We start from the raw sequence: 16,033 nt of genomic DNA on the forward strand, positions 1-16,033 counted from the left end.
CACACACACACACACACACACACACACACACAGAGTGAGAGAAGTCAGCAGACTGACAGTGCTTATATGTGCTTAAACTGACCATCAAAAGTGAGAGCTCTGGTGGGAATGCTCACTTCTATCAAACTGCTCATGAAATGGACTTCTAAGGTCACGTGTGGCAAAAGCAGCAATTACACAATAGGAGGAGATGTCAAATAATCCACTGGCTTCAAGTTAAAAGTGGGAGGTTTTGCTAGGGGCTGTGGCTGCCTGTCTTGGATGCAGTCAGGTCACTGAGGCTCACAGCCCACAGGCAGATGCTCACGGCATTCACAGGATTAGGCCACGGACTGGCCAACCAATCTTCTGGTCTGTGTGCCAAATCTTGTGTGCCACCTTTTATAGTCAATAAAGTTTTATTGGAACACAGCCATGTTCATCTGTTTATGTATTATTTATGTCTGCTTTCGTATTCCTGTAATAGCTCAGTTAAGTAGCTGCAACAGAGACTGGCCCAGCAAAGCTGGAAATGGCCAAATTGGATCTTTGTTTTAAAACTGTTGATCCCCATAATGATGCAGGTTTAGTGACCTGCAAGCCACCAGGCCAGCTGACCAAAGGGAAGGGTCTGTGAGTGGTTCACCATCCAAGACCCACTTTAAAAGGCCTGATGGACCAAGCGCACCCGAACACAAGGAATCCACAATGATCCCAGCTTGGAAGGAAACCTGGGAGAAAGACAAGTATGAACTAGTAAGCGCTGCCCTAAGTGCCAGCAGTTACCTGACCAGCTTGGTTCCAATTTGCTGTCGGATTTCTTGCCTCTCTTCTTCAGATGTTCGCTGCAAGATGTTTTTGTCCTCTAACTCTTTCTTCGATGGTCTGTTGCCAAGTTTGATAGCAAGAGTATCCCTTCGTCGTATTTTACTTGCCAAAGCACCTGAGGATTAAAAAAGGCAGAAATGCAGATAAAGCACCTTTTGGCAAACAGCATTCATGTTCCTCCTAGCATGGATTTTAAACAGGACACAGCCGGAACCCTTTATCCACAAGCAAGAGGAGAATCTTAACTGATCTAAGGGAACAGAGATTGTGAGTTGGATGTATTTTGAAAAAAAAATGAACTATTTTTCAAGTGTTCTGAAAAACAATGGAACAACACATAAAAACTTCAAAGTATCACCTCAACATTTGGAAAGAGACAGTTGAAGTTTATTTTCCTGAGATAGTACTTTGTGGAAATTACTGATGTCACAATGGCTTTTCTTTCCTTTTTTCAAGTTTGAAAAAGTTATTCCCTTTCCTTATCCTGTACAGTTAATCCTTGTCTTTTCCTTTCCTCTACTTCAACATCCTGTTGGCAAACAGTCTACCAATTCTACTCAAATTTAACCCGTTACTCAGGAGTCTTTAAAATATCTTCCCAGGGGCTGGGATGTAGCTCTATGGTAGCATACTTTCCTAGCCTGCATGAGGTTCTGGGTTCGACTCCCACCACTACCAAAACAAAACAAAAACTCTCCAAATAGATGATAGTCATTTATTTATTTTGGCTCTGTATAAGTTAGAGGCAATTTGACAAACTTCTGTTTCATCATTACCCAGTAATATCTTTCCACAATATATAAATCCCTCCCAAGTCATTCTGCTCAAAGGTTTTAAAATGTGATGGTACATTCTAATTCTCTCAGTTACACACAGAAGGTGAACTCCACTCCACTTTAATACCGTTCCTTCCTAGGAGGTATACTGTCCTACCTTCTGTGGATGAGTGATTGTTTTCAATCTTAAAAAGCTGCCTGTCAACTGAGATTCCCTCTCACGCCAAAAAGAATGCCTATCATCAGTGAATCAACCAATAACAAATGCTGAAGTGCTGAAGGGGCTGTGGGAGAAAAGGAATCCTTCATTGTTGGTGGAATGTAAACTGGTACAACAGCTGTGGGAATTAAGTAAGGAGAGTCTTCAAAAAACTACAACTAGAGGTTCCATTTGACCCAGCTATTCCCCTTCTAGGTACCTTCCCCAAAGAGTTAAAGACCTCATACCACAGGGATATATGCTCACCCATGAACTGTGCTGCACAATTCATAACAGGAAATCTTGGAAGCAGCCTATATGTCCATCAACAGATGAGAAGATAAAGAAAACACAGCGCGGTATTATACATAAGAGTACTACTCTGCTATAAAAATAAATGAGTCATTTGTAGAAAAATGGATGCACCTTGAGATGCATAATGTTAAGTGAAGTAAATCAGACCCACAACTTCAATATTGTGGTTTCTCTTATATGAGAAACTCAACATATAAATAAAGTTAAAAATAAAAGACAGACAATAGCAAAAAAGAGACAAAGTATCTAAAAGTGTACCTTAACTTAGTATAACTGTATTATGTGCTTTATATGTTTTTTGACCTGTTAATCTGTACGTATGATAATTAACTTTATAAGGTCTTACAAGACAAAGAAATGAATGTGATGCTGGAAAAAAATAAATAAAAGAGAAGGACTGGGGATTTAGCTCAGTGGTGCCACACCTGCTTCTCAAGAGCAAGGTCCTGAGTTCCATCCCTGGTACAAAAAACAAACAAACAAAAAAAGGTGGATAAATGAAGGGGGAAAAACAGATTGAGATGTGTTCTGTACATGTACCAATATTCCACGATGAAAGCAATCATTATGTACTGCAAACACGTACTAATAAAACATTTTAAAAATTAAAAAAATAAAAAGGTATTCGTCATTCCTAAATATTCCTCTCTTCTGTCTTTAAACTGTGGTAAAAATGTGAGTGCAGTTCTCTAACACTGTGCTGAGCAAAGTCCATGCCTCCTGCTTAATGCTCTTTCTGAGAGAGGCTGGCCACTCTCATTAGAAAGCTTTCATTCTCTGTGCAACACAAATCTGCACATCTACTTCCTCCTCGAAGGCCTGCCCCACTCCTGCAGCCTCATCTTCCGGAAAGGCCTGTCCTTGCCAGTTCAACTTTGGGACGGCCACATTTCCCATTTGAGAAAAAAAGACGAGGGGAAGAAAACTGCAGGATGCTGACGAGGATCTTGCTTTTATAACTCACAGCTGCTTCTTTCCACCACTGCAATTCCCCAGAGGACTCTTACTTTCTCCACCGCCGTCCTCATCCTCGTCTTCTTCCTCGTCATCGTCAGTGTACAAGATGGGCCCATCTGAGTCAGAGTCGTTGGCCTGGTACTCCCTGGTTCCTTCGTCCTCTGGGGCACTGAGGGACTCTGAAGATTCTCCCATCAGGCCTGGGGTCAGCAGCTGAGAGGCTGCCTTCTCCAGCTCGTCTTTGGTTATAAAACTGTTAAGGGAAGAAGAACACAGGGTGGACGTAAGGCTCAGAGCAATCCTCGAGGACACCAACACCACAAAAGAATCTCAGTGCCATAGGCACCCTTCTGGCTGGGAAAGGAGAAACCAAACTACTGTCACTGAAGTGCAAATGCTGTGCTGTGGGACTTCATTCCTGAGGTTTTATATTTTTCCTCTGTAACACAAAAAGCTGCATGGGTGATATCTAATATACTCGTAAATGGACATGGTAAAACTCTTTTGCAAATTTATTTGTTCATGGCAAAGAGGTGTGGGGAAAGGAATGGACTAGCTTCTGGATAGCTGACTTGGTCGGCCCTTTTTGTTTGCCCTTCAAGTCTGTTAAAGCCTCAGCTCCTTCAGAAATCTTTCCTGAGCCTTCGGTGAGTTCCTTACCCAGACTGCCTGTTCCCAAGGTGACCCAAAGACCACACCTTTGGAGTTCTCCACTCTCTGCACCTTGAGCGCCCCTCACTAGTCGGCCATCTTGAGCCCCACAGGGCCCTCAGCAAGTGCGACCCCTACTGTTCCGCATCCCAGCACCCGGGAGGGTAGTGGCATAGAGGAGGGCATCGCCTGTCATTAAAATGTGTAGAAATCTCATTTCCCTCCCAATGTCATTCATCCTTTCTGTGCTTTTGTTTTTTCATTCATGTAACTGCTTCTGACTGGATTACACTACTAACATGAAATGGGAAGTGTAAAAGTTAAATAAGCTCTTTGGAAGAAAAGTGATGTACAGGGACACAGGGATTTTCTATTACTTACCTAGGTAAGGGTCTCTGGCTTAAGGAGTTATTCTAATATGCAAAGCTTAAAAACATCCAAAGGTTAGGATAAAAAGTATTCTTGACATAAAAAATCTTTCACATCAGGGAGATGTGGTAGTGCATGCCAGTAGTCCCAGCACTTGGGAGACTGAGGCAGGAGGATCGCTGTGAGTTTGAGGTCAGCCTAGACTGCATAGTTTTGCCTATCCATTCATCTGTCAGTGGAAATTTGGGTTATTTCCACCTTTTGGCTATTAAAAATAATGTTATGAACACTGGTATATTAATCCAGTTCCTGCCTTTCAATTTTCTGGTTGTATATGCTGAATGGGAGCTGCAGATTCATATGGTGCGATTCTATGTCTAATATTTTGAGAAACCACTATATTATCTTTTAAAGGGGAAAATCTTATCTTAAAGAAGAGAAGACTTATTTTTATTGGAAAACTTTTCCACAGTTTGGATTTTTAGTTGCTTGCCACTGGAAACCACTCTTGTTGGAAAAGACTGTCACCCTGGGTGACCATAGCATGTTTTATTTTTTTTGGTACTGGGGATCGAACTCGGGTCAAGATGGTGGAACCACTGAGCTAAATCTCCGGCCCTACAGCGCCTCTGAAGCACATGCCAATCAATAATCAACTTCCGGAAACAGCAGAACAAAAGATACCTCGGATCTGAGGCTTGTTATTTGTTAGTGTCACTCTTCACAAATTTCTTATGATACTGATGGATTATAATCTCGCCATTTCTATTTTATAACATTTTACAGTTTGCTAAGAGCTCAACCTGCACATGTACTATGCAGTAAGAAGGTCAGGTGCTTTATACCTCATGGATCCAATGAAGACCATTAATGAGGTGCCCAACCAAGGCAGCAACTCCAGGCTACAGCCCAGACTGAAGACTTTTAGTCTACTTACCAAATGTTACAGTTTCTTTTATACTTATAAATTTTATGAATGTTATACACAACATTAAATATATTCCAAATTTGTATGAGCTAACTCATGCTTTTGCCCTCATTTTTCATCCCAGAGTTCCCGAGCAGACTGAATAACAGTGCATTTCATAGACACTTGTGAAATGGATTTAATGAGTTACCTGTGGATATGGCCTCAAAATGGGCTGATTAGTTTCAGCCTCACATGATATGTGAGGTGCCAACAAATAGAAAACTCCCAAGTACTTAGCACCCTATAATATGGGAATGGGAACAGAGGTAGATATTTTTATACACAGTCACTTGCCCTCTTTAAAGTTTTGATATTTATATTACAAACAGAAGACTCTTTATAAAATGACAGGATTTTCACACTTTAGGTGACTAAATATAACTCACGGAGAGTTCTAAGTAAAGCAAGCAACTAAGAGCCCAAAATTCTAGTTCAAATATTCATTTGAAAAGGAAGAAATAATTTGTTCTTTCTTATAGGAGCAAGCACTAACCACCCCAGTAGAATGAATTATAATTTAAAATTTTAATTCTGAAGAATATACAGAGAAGAACATCTCTCTGATTTCTAGGAAAGCATTGAAGTTACCCTGACTGTTAGGAAAATCTATTAGAAATATCCTGAATATCTCCAAGTGTCCTACGCTTGCTTCCTCTGATTATACTGTTGGTAGAAATGGAAAATTGACTCTCTCCCTTTGTCTGATGATTCTTCACTCACTCAGACTGAAGATGGCTGTTAGGCACCCAGCATGCAGTGCGGTGCTTAGCACCATACAGTGCACTCTCTTAGGGGTGGGGAAACATACTGGGCAGAGATAGGTCACCTTTGGATATGGGCTCTCTGCATGCTTAAGACAATCTAAGGAAGCATTTTACATGTTGTACGTTGTTCTTTAGCACACTGAATGATGATAAGTAACTGGCATTTATTTAACTTTCCTCGGCTTGCCTTCAAATGACACTGCTCAAAATTTTTAAAATAAACTCTTAGAAAAGAAATAACAGTAAAAATAAAAGGACAAGCAAACTCTTTTTTGGAAAACTTATGAAATTATTCAAAGTCTGGAATTCCTTGTATAGTGCTAGGTTTCCATTCAGCTCTGCCAGAGGTAACTGGGTAATCCTGGCAATGTTAACTTTGCCAACATTAACTGGGCAAAAACTATTTTACCTCTCTCAGTATCTGTTTTCTTATCTATAAAACTGGGATACTTCAGGGATGATTTATCTAAATTAAATGATAGCAAATGCACAGTGCTTAGTTCCTGACATCAAGGACCCAATAAATGAATTATCAGCAATTTAAAGTTAATATTTTAGTGTCTTGGTCAAAATTAACCTAATTAATGTACTTTAAAAAAATTCTAACATGACACAAATTTTGAGAGCGAGCCTATGAAAACATTCGAAGATCAAACATAGGTTTTATTTTCAGAATAAGGAGAGAAGAAGCTGGATTTAAGAGTTGACAGCTTTTCCCAGTCAGAATTCTACTTTACTCTAAGAACCCGCCCTTCATCCTTGTGGGACAGGAGGGCTCACCTGCCTCTGAGCAGAGTATTTGCAGGACTTTGTAAGTGATCTGACATAGGGAATGAAGGAGAATGAGGACTGAAAAATGAACTCTGGGATTTTGGACTGAGCAAGCAGATCGTGGGGCCATTCGCCCAAGGGAACATCAAGTTCCTTGGTCTATACTGTTTGTATACCTGCTTTGTTTTGGTACTGGGGATTGAACTCAGGACCTTGCACTTGCAACGCAGGTGGTGGAACCACTGAGCTAACTGTATACCTTCTTCAACAAAACTGAGACTATTTGACCACGGTCTTTCATCTTTTGTTATCACCTATTCATAAAAAGAAATCTACCATCAGGGTCATCCTCAACACTGATTCCACCACACTGGATTAGGCTGACTTTCCCTACAACCTCCTCAGATCACTTTTTCATTTTTATTGAACATAATGCACCTTCCCTGAGTGCCCGTACAGCACCCTAGACATCTACTCGGCTGCTGGGGACACAGACGTAAGGGAGACGTGTTGGTTAGTTCTGCTCACACACAGGAAGAAAGAGGTTTTCTGAGTATCATAGATGCAATAGTCAATTCTGTCTAGGAGCCTTGGAAGGCTTCACGGAGATGAAATTTTAGCTGGTGCAGAACTAAGGGAGCCATAAAGGGGGACACTCTGTAGTTGGATGAAAAGGAGTTGGAATTAAAAAAAAATTTTCCTGAAGGTCTTACATTTCTTGAAGCATAAAAGTTAACACACTGAAATGAAGGTGGGTGGGAGTGGGTGAGCAATCTGGACTCAAGTGGGTTTAAAATAAGTTCTACAAGAGAAGAGAAGCAAACTGTCTAGGGATAAGAAAAAGACTGCCAAGCTGTGCTGACATGGACTCTGTGTGTCCTTGGAAATCACAGATCTGAAGTGGCACCTGTCAGCATTATTCCTCCACAGCCCACGGCATTCCCAGGACAGTACTAAGCAAAGCCAGTGAGTGGCTGGACTCCAGTATATGTGCAGATTGCGCGATAAAGGAGCGCTAACTGGGTTCCTTCGGTCTAACACGATATTCCAGCGAGCTTCAGAACTCTGATGAGACTATGGGGTCTGGGCCCCGACTCACCATTTAGCATTTTCTCTGCTAACACTTAAGCCGGCGCCTGAGTGGAGAGTGGCTCTGCTGGTTGGCTCTTCCGTCCAGAGGAGCTGACTTGGGTCTAAGGCAGAGACAGACAGGTCAGCTCCATTGCTGACCAGAACCACGGGAGTGTCCAGGGCAACAATGCACTGATCCTCAAGGAGCAGAGGTGGGGCAGGGAGGGAAGGTGGGATGGTCACAGCGGGTGGAGGGTCGCTGGGCTTGGCTTTGCCCGTGCTCTGCTCCTCGGCCCCGGGGACAGTCTGCTCTGCCTGGAGACTCTCCGCTCTGGCCTCTGAAGAGTCTCCTTTGAGACCAGATGCAGCGGCGGTCATGGTGTCCGCGGATAGCCGAGAAGTTGCTGCCTGCTTGCCAGTTTTTTTCTTACCCTTTGTGGTCCCCATCGTCCCTGTTTTGCTAGCAACTGTCTCTTTTGAACCTTTGGGACGCGAAGAGGTGGATGAAGTCGATGGTGAAGCAGATGCTTTGGAGCCGGTTGGTTTTTTTGAATGAGAAGAACCAGCTAAAAATAGAGAGATTTTGCATTAAAAACTGAAGAATATAATGCTTTTAAAATAATCACGCTGCAATCGGCAGTGACATTTAAAATGCTCTTTAAAATTTGTTGGATACATAAATGAAAGAAAAGTGGCTAATAGTGATGATAATCTTATTTTCTGCGCCTTCCTTGCTTCTAATCCAGGAGGGAGAAAGTGACACAAGGGCCCAAACTAAGGGACAAGGGTCCATTATTGTCTTCTTCATCTCTTCTTTGGCTGGACCAATTAGAGGGAAATCCTCAGCTCTGTGTCCTGCAGGTCACCTGAAAAGGCTCTTGTAGGCTCTAGAGATATTAGTGTGGAGAAGACATCGTCAGCAATGATCCAGGTATAGTACATGATTGGGCTCTTCAGAAATTTTATGTGTTCTAGGATGTATTTCTGGGAATGGAGTGGTGGCTCTTATTTACAAGAAGCCTTCTGGGTCAAAAGCATCCCACTGCTAAGAGTCAAATCCATCAGCTGTTCCCAGAACTCCAGGGAAAGAAGCCCACCTGCCACCTATACATCCTTTCACTGCAGAAGAGAACACATTTCTGCATAGAAGCAAACCCCCTTCTAAAGGTCAAAAGGCAGGGAAATTGTTTTTATTTCAAAAATATTTACATCGGTGATGTCTGAATGATTCAAAGGAAAGAACTTCTAACTTCACCTTTGCAAGTCTCATTTTCCTTACTACTTATATGATCTCCAGGGGACTGTCATGGGGTACTTTCCTACTGACAGACAGGGCTGGATGCAACCAAATATTTTCAGGAGCACAAAGTTAACTATCCTCTTCTTTTTGTCATCTTAGGACACATACTCAAACTCCTATGAGAATACTCCATTGTTTCATGGTCTTTATGTGCTATAACTTCTCTGAGTTGCTTCTTCCCTTATAATGCTGAATATTCCTTCTTTTCACAGGGGTGGGAGGCTTAAACTATCTTTCAGATTATTAGAAAAATACCTTGTTAGTATTGTGGAACCCACCTGCACTGCATACAGATGTTACAGTAACTTACCTCTCAGTACAACCTTACTAGGTCAATTAGGAGAGTTGAGAGATGAACAGATACAAAAACTAGACAATGAGATGCCAGACTTCATGAATTCCATATGTAGAAGAAGCTGATATCAGTTAGTGCCAAGATCCAGGCTTAATGGGAGTGTCTAGTTTTGGAATCTTTATTATTTAGATATACAAAGTAGCTAGAATCCTGCTAATCCAATCTCTTTATAGTTAACAGCCTTTACTTGCATACAAGTCACATTCATTAAGGGAGGCCTCTTTCAATTTCAATTCTTTCTAAATCTACTTTTTTTTGCAATAAAGATGCTAAGGACTGAGTCAATTTTTTTCCTTAGGTAAGTTAAATATTCAACATATGAATTTTAATAATGTTTAAAGAAAATTCTTTCATTTCTAACAGAAAAGTTTAACTTTAGGCTGTCTTAAGGCAAAGGGTAATTTTTTTTTCAATGCCTGGAGTACAAATTCAAGCCATATTATATTTTTCTTTAATTATATTCCAAAATGACATGACTTGGCTAAAATCAACCTTCACTTAAAAAATGCCACCTTTCAGTTAAGAATTTCTGTTGTTAATAATCTATAACAATGAGAATGAAAAAAAAAAATAAGGGAGACTTACTCTTACTCTCTGGGAAAGCAGGTGAGTATCCTAACCTGACAGGTGGTTCTATGGTTTAAGAACTTAACAACTAACTGAAAATCAAGAATTTGAACTAACTTTCCTAGAAGGTCAACATTATTCAAATAACATAAAGGTAGGATGTAGAAAATTCTAAATGGATGCACATGGAGCATCAGTAGAGCACTGAGAAGTATTACCCACATTAGATAAAAGGATTTTTGCACAATGGCCTTTTTGGTACCTTTTAATGCAACCCCTGATCCTCTGTGACAGGTCTGTGACAGTCACATTTTCACCTGTGTACAGGTCTGACCCTCTTATAGGTCACACCATTAACAAAATGACTACCATTCTCTTAGGAACATCAAGACTCTATTTATAGACATGAAGCATCTATAAATAAACACTCAAGTAAAAAATCTGGAAATAACTCAAAGATTTGTCCTGAAAGCTGTCCCCTCCCCTTACATTCTTTGCCAGCCTCTTCTGAGAGTCCTACCTAAGTCCACAGTGAACCCCTATCATGTGGGGAAAGAGGAAGTGGGAACACTTGTGCAAGGCAGTATCTCAATTCCCAAGGGCAGACCAATAGTTCGGGACCTCCTGCCAGCCTCACTCCACTGTTGCTCCTGGACTTGGCCAGGTGGTCTGGGGAACACACAGAGACAACAAGCCAGGCCACTGAGGCAGGAAGGAGCCAGTCCTGTAGGGGACGGTTCCTAGGCACTGCTGAAACATCATTCTGAGACATTTCCTTTTAAAACTGAATAGGAGAGACTCAGACCTAAAGATCAAAGGTAGAAAGAAAGGATCCCAGGGAAAAGGATCTATCTGCATTCAGAGAGCTGTTACATGGTCAACTAAACCATTCTCTGAATTTGAGTATTATGAGTGTGAACTATGAGGAGAGAAAATATGAGCACCAAGGAAAACCCTGGTAAGCAACTGCTAGGAAGTTGCTACTGATTTTAAGGAAAATAATACTTGTTACAGTACAGGAGAATTTTTTTTTTGCATGATTAATGTCCTTTTGAAGGCTAGAAGACACGATAGGCATTTGCATTCCCCACTTCACTAGAACAGGGTGCCATTTTGCATTTAAGAATGTCCAACTGGAAGGAAAAGCTAAATGACCAATATATGAAGTTACAAACAATGGGAAAGTCAAACATCCATTGGTGACCTGTAGTAGAAATTTGTAACCACACCACCCAAGGATGCTTTGCCTTAAAACAAGCTGAAGTCTACTGAGAGGGATGCATATATCTTTTAACCCCACTGACACTGTTTTGACTGAAGTAGGGTGGGGTTGAACCATGTCCTTGGTTATTTATCAGAAAAGAGACAACTATGGCTGCTGAAGATTTAACTATTATAATCCAGCAAAGATGTCAGAGATAAGTCATATTCTTTTTTTTCAGCTTTAATTGAGTTTATTGGTACATTTTAGGAATACAGTACAGTTACGTTCATTGTTGGGATCTTGTACCTCTACATGACAGGTCTTGGTTCTCATTTTTTCCCCTGATCCTGCCCGCCCTTCACCCCCTCATCCCCTCCCCATCTACAAGCACTTTATTTCCATCTTTTCTTTATCTCACATTTTTTTCTTTTCCCTTATTACCCTTCCCCTATCCATCCCACCTTCCCTACACCTTTAGCCCCTTTCTTCCCATTTCACCATGTCCGTAATCTTATTAGGATCTTACGTATATTCTTATATGAATCTATTTTGAATGCAAACCCAAATGAAAAATCCATCCATAAACTGTAGCAGGCAGAAGATCCACCATTATCTAAATAATGTCATCACCACTCATCAGGCATGGTAGACCCTGTACCCTTCATCTGGGTCTCATGTGCCAAGCAAGAGTGGACACCAAGATGAAGGAGGCATATTTACCCAGACCCTAACAAGATGAACTACACAACTGGCTGACTTTCCCTTGGTAGACAGCTACAAAGGAATCTCCTGGTACTCTTTTGTTTAACTTTTATTTTTATTAGTATAGGTTTGGGCAATACATAGTGATTATATCCATTGTGGGGAGCTGGGACGAGTATATAACATATCTTAATTCTTTTAAAGTCTTTTCCCTCCCTCTCCCTTCATCTCTTGGTCCTCTTCCCATTTGCAAAAGATCCCTTCCCTTCCTGTTATCTACCTTTTATTTTGCTCTTTAATTTATTTAGGCTTTGGGTTTCTCATATAAGGGAAACTATGTGACATTTAAGCTTGTGTTCCTGATTTATTTCACTTAACATTATGATCGCAAGGTGCATCCATTTTCCTACAAATGACTCAAATCTACCCTTGTTAATAGCAGAGCAGTATTCTACTGTGTGTGTCAAAGCTGAATCCATTGGTGTCACACCTTTAGATGCCAAAATCCGCCACTTCTCAAAGAACAGTTAGCCCCTCCCAGAGCTGAGCCCCCTGGACTCAGCCCCACCGTGCACTGGGGGATGTACTCACCAGACTCTTGGGTCGTGTTTCGGCTTGTTGGCTTGGGCAGAGGGACGGGGACCTGCTTACCAGGAGCCTTGGCATTTTTTTTAATGGGAGGCACTTCGTCACCTTTGTGGCTGGGCCCAGCAGTAGCCCCTTTGGGAGGCACAGGTGATTTTTTGGGTTTAGGTTTGGGTTTAGGCTTAAGAGGAGCTGGAGGAAGTAGAGCAGGAGCTGCCGGTGTTTCAGAGTGGTTTTCAGTGTTCTCTACAAATGAGAAAGTGAACAGAGCAGACTGATAGACACACACCACATAAACACCAGGAGCAAGAAATGGCAACAGAGGTACACACAAGGAGCTGCTTGGCCCTCGGAAACCAGATGGACTTCTGCACCAGAGAAAACAAAGTCTTGGGTAAAAACAAAGGCTGAACGACAAACTCAAGTGTATTCTCTGGGTCCATCAATCATTCCCTCGATTAAAAAAAAAAGTGACACAATTACTTTGATGAAGTTATACCGAGGAGGAACGAAATGTCCGCGAGTCCAGCCTCACACCTGTCGCTGCTAGGTGATGGCATGGGCACTGAGTGAAAATTAGAGCAAATTTAATAATTTAGCAAAACTGTCACTTGAAAGTGACAGGTGAGTGTGTCACATACACTGCCACGGGTGTGGGGATTAAGAGCCACAGCATGACAGGATGCACACTCATCTCCCAGAATTCATGCCCCATCCACTTGAAAGGGAATGGTGATCTATCTCAGTGTGGCCAAAAAGCAGGGCTGTTCTACGTACAGGAGACTCGGGAGCATCTCTGACACAAGGTACAGTGCCCAGAGCAATGAGTACTTTCTGCTATCAAATGTCCTCCGCTCTCCTCATGCCAGGGCAGCTTCCTGCTCTCCAGTAACTTCCGCTGACCTTTTCATCGCCGTGCTGATGGGTACAGAACCCAGGAAAGACTCACTTTGTTTTGTAATGTAACACAAATAATGATTTTGAAAAGACAAAGGCTAAAGTTCACAGCAAAAACTGTGTGTCTAAACACTCACAGAATGCTCCACAGGTTCTGTATTACTGGACGAGATATAGTAACTCACTGCTCATTAAAGAGCGGAGATGCCCAATGGTCACTCGCATATTCACATCTGTATTTTTTGCATCAGTGACTGAAATTACAATAAAATTAAAAATTGTTCTATTTCAAAGAGCTAAGCAGCATTTCTTTGAATATGGAGCACAATACAAAAACATAAGACAGTGTTAGGACCAGACTTAGCTTTGATTGGATACATCTTACCATGTTTAAATGATTAAAGAAGGGGTTTTAACATTGGCAAGTATCATTTTTTTATCATTTTGTTTGTTTGTTACCCCAGTGAGTGTGAAATGAGGACTTCCCTTTTTCTAACCCATCTGCTAATCGAACTGCAATGGTATTTGCCATACTAATGGTTTAGTTACAGAAGCTAATCAATAAAACTTTTAAAGTTCCGCAGCCATGAAACCCTCCTCAGTCCCTGTAGTCCAGAGTACCCCTTTCCCTTCCAGTACTATTCAGCCTTATTGCATGAGACACTTTTTCAATACGCACCAGAGGCAAGTTATTACCACAGTCCATTAGGATTGATAATGATGCTAAATGACACAAAGCTAAGCATTAAATTTTAACATAAAATATAAAACATACATTGACTTGCCAGTCTTTTTGCATGGGGGAAGCCTATCCTTTAAATACTACTATGTCTTTGTAACTTGAGCCTCTAGTGCCTTACCTTGCATGGAGACCCAGCCCAAAGACACTGTACAGGGGAGGGAGAAGTGGCACTTAGCATCTTAATTTCTCTTCCATACTGAAAGCCCTCTGTGTCTCATCCTTCCCCTTCATGACATATTACAGGGAGATCTTTCTGCTTTCTGTTTAAGGTTTTAAATTCTAAAATTATACCAAAGATAGGGTGAGGATGTAGCTTAATGGTAAAGCACACACTTAGCACATACAAGCCCAGGTTTTGATCCCTAGCACCACAAACACATAAAAATAAAATCCCAAGGAATTCAGCTTTTGGGTCTGGGACAGAAGAGGTGGTTCACTCTGTGACAGTTGGGAATGTAAGTCCCTAAGGGGGTGAAATGGATGCACTATACAGGGACCCTGCTGGCTTGTTGGAAAGCCACCTCCCTCTGCTCTTTGGATTCTACCAGTTATGTGAGTGTGGCCACTCTGAGGAGACCTCAGTAGTGTTTGTGCGTTTGTGTGCATATGTGCAGACATGCATGAGTATGCAAATAGTATGATTTTTTTGACTAAATGAAAAACCTCTTCTGAATTATGAGTGACATTCTTTTTAGTCTCAGGAGATGGCTTGCATACCTAATACTTCTCTTCATTGTTAGCATGGTTCTGTTGTGGGCTCATGCAGAAGAAGCCGCACTGCCTTATTAGGAGCACACCAGCACCAAAGGCATCTCCAACTTCTCAGGCACTGGTTAGCCAACCAAGCGGCTATCTTGGACCTTGTTTGATCAGAAAGAACAGACTGTACTAATTTGAAGTGAAGAATAAGACAAAAAAAAAAAAAAACCCAAAAAACTGCTGACAGGTTTATGCTACTTAAACCAATAGACCATGGGCCTATGAGATCTATTATCTTTTCAGAACACCATGGTCTATTGGTTTAAGCAGCATAAACCTGTCAGCAGTTTTTCATTAGGCTGATAAAGGAAACACTTCCTTTGAAGTCTAGCCAGTCAGTGAGTGACAATGATACCTGCATAGGCCAGGGACCAACCACAGATGGATTTGAAATTTAACAATTTGGTAATACAGGAGAGTTGGATCTAAAAAAACAAAAACATTACCCCACCAGCGTTAATCCTTTTAATATTTAAGTCCATTTTTTCTCCTTATGGTTCAGGAATATTATTATTAATAGAATTAGTTAATCAGTGTTCATAATCTTAACTAGTGTGGTTCAATGTAATAAGACTACGTAATGTTCCATGAATACTGTGCTTAACATTAAAAGAAAACAAAATAATAAATTTCTAACAGATCATTAACACAGTCTCTAAAGCTACTGAACTAACATATGCAACAAGTGGTGCGGACTTCATTTTAAGTTATCAGAGCTAATGAAGCCATCAAAGGCCTTTTTGTTTTCTTTGCCTTTGGAGGATTTAGGTCAAGAACAGAGGAAGAAAAGTTAACTTTTGCAGTTTCCAAAGTTATCAAAATACCTACAATACCCAAAGAAGGTCTGACAAACTTTTGCCATCCAACTCAGAGGTAAACCTTGCAGAACAGGAAATAGTCTGTTCCCTGAGGAATCCTTTCAGCGTAGCAGGGAGTCATCTAGAAAGTCCCAGTAAAATCTCCGCACAGGAGATTTCAGTTCAAAGTTTGCCTAGGTGAAGTTCTGGGGGGGGGGTCTTTCATAGACATACATTTTGCAGGTACTGGAATGTACCACAGCACATTCACTCTACAAACCAAGGTCCCTAAAGAAGCCTTTGGGGCTTGGCACGTTTTGAAATTCACAACTGCACAGACAAATTGCAGAATGGAGGGTGGAGCGATCAAATCCTTCCCACCCCTGGGAAGTGTTCCTGAGTCTCTCTTAGAGAGAAACATCTAGAGTCTACTGTATTGGGTATGTGTGGACATCACGAGCCAAGGCCCACTGAG

The 16,033-nt window shown here is 41.3% G+C and overlaps 1 protein-coding gene across 1 annotated transcript in view; it reads right to left on the reverse strand.

The window, feature by feature from the left end:
* Positions 1-16,033, reverse strand: part of Phactr2 (phosphatase and actin regulator 2) — a 172,993-nt gene that overhangs the window by 32,947 nt on the left and 124,013 nt on the right. Inside the window, exons 5-8 of the mRNA XM_010626613.3 lie at positions 12,370-12,609; positions 7,679-8,216; positions 3,105-3,307; positions 766-922 (exon numbers count right to left, since the gene is read on the reverse strand). Of these exons, the coding sequence (XP_010624915.1) occupies positions 766-922; positions 3,105-3,307; positions 7,679-8,216; positions 12,370-12,609 (1,138 nt within the window). The remainder of the gene's footprint in view (positions 1-765; positions 923-3,104; positions 3,308-7,678; positions 8,217-12,369; positions 12,610-16,033) is intronic.

This window comes from Fukomys damarensis, unplaced genomic scaffold, assembly GCF_012274545.1.
Source record: "Fukomys damarensis isolate Sample0158 unplaced genomic scaffold, DMR_v1.0_HiC HiC_scaffold_14, whole genome shotgun sequence".
Taxonomy (NCBI): Eukaryota; Metazoa; Chordata; class Mammalia; order Rodentia; family Bathyergidae; genus Fukomys; species Fukomys damarensis.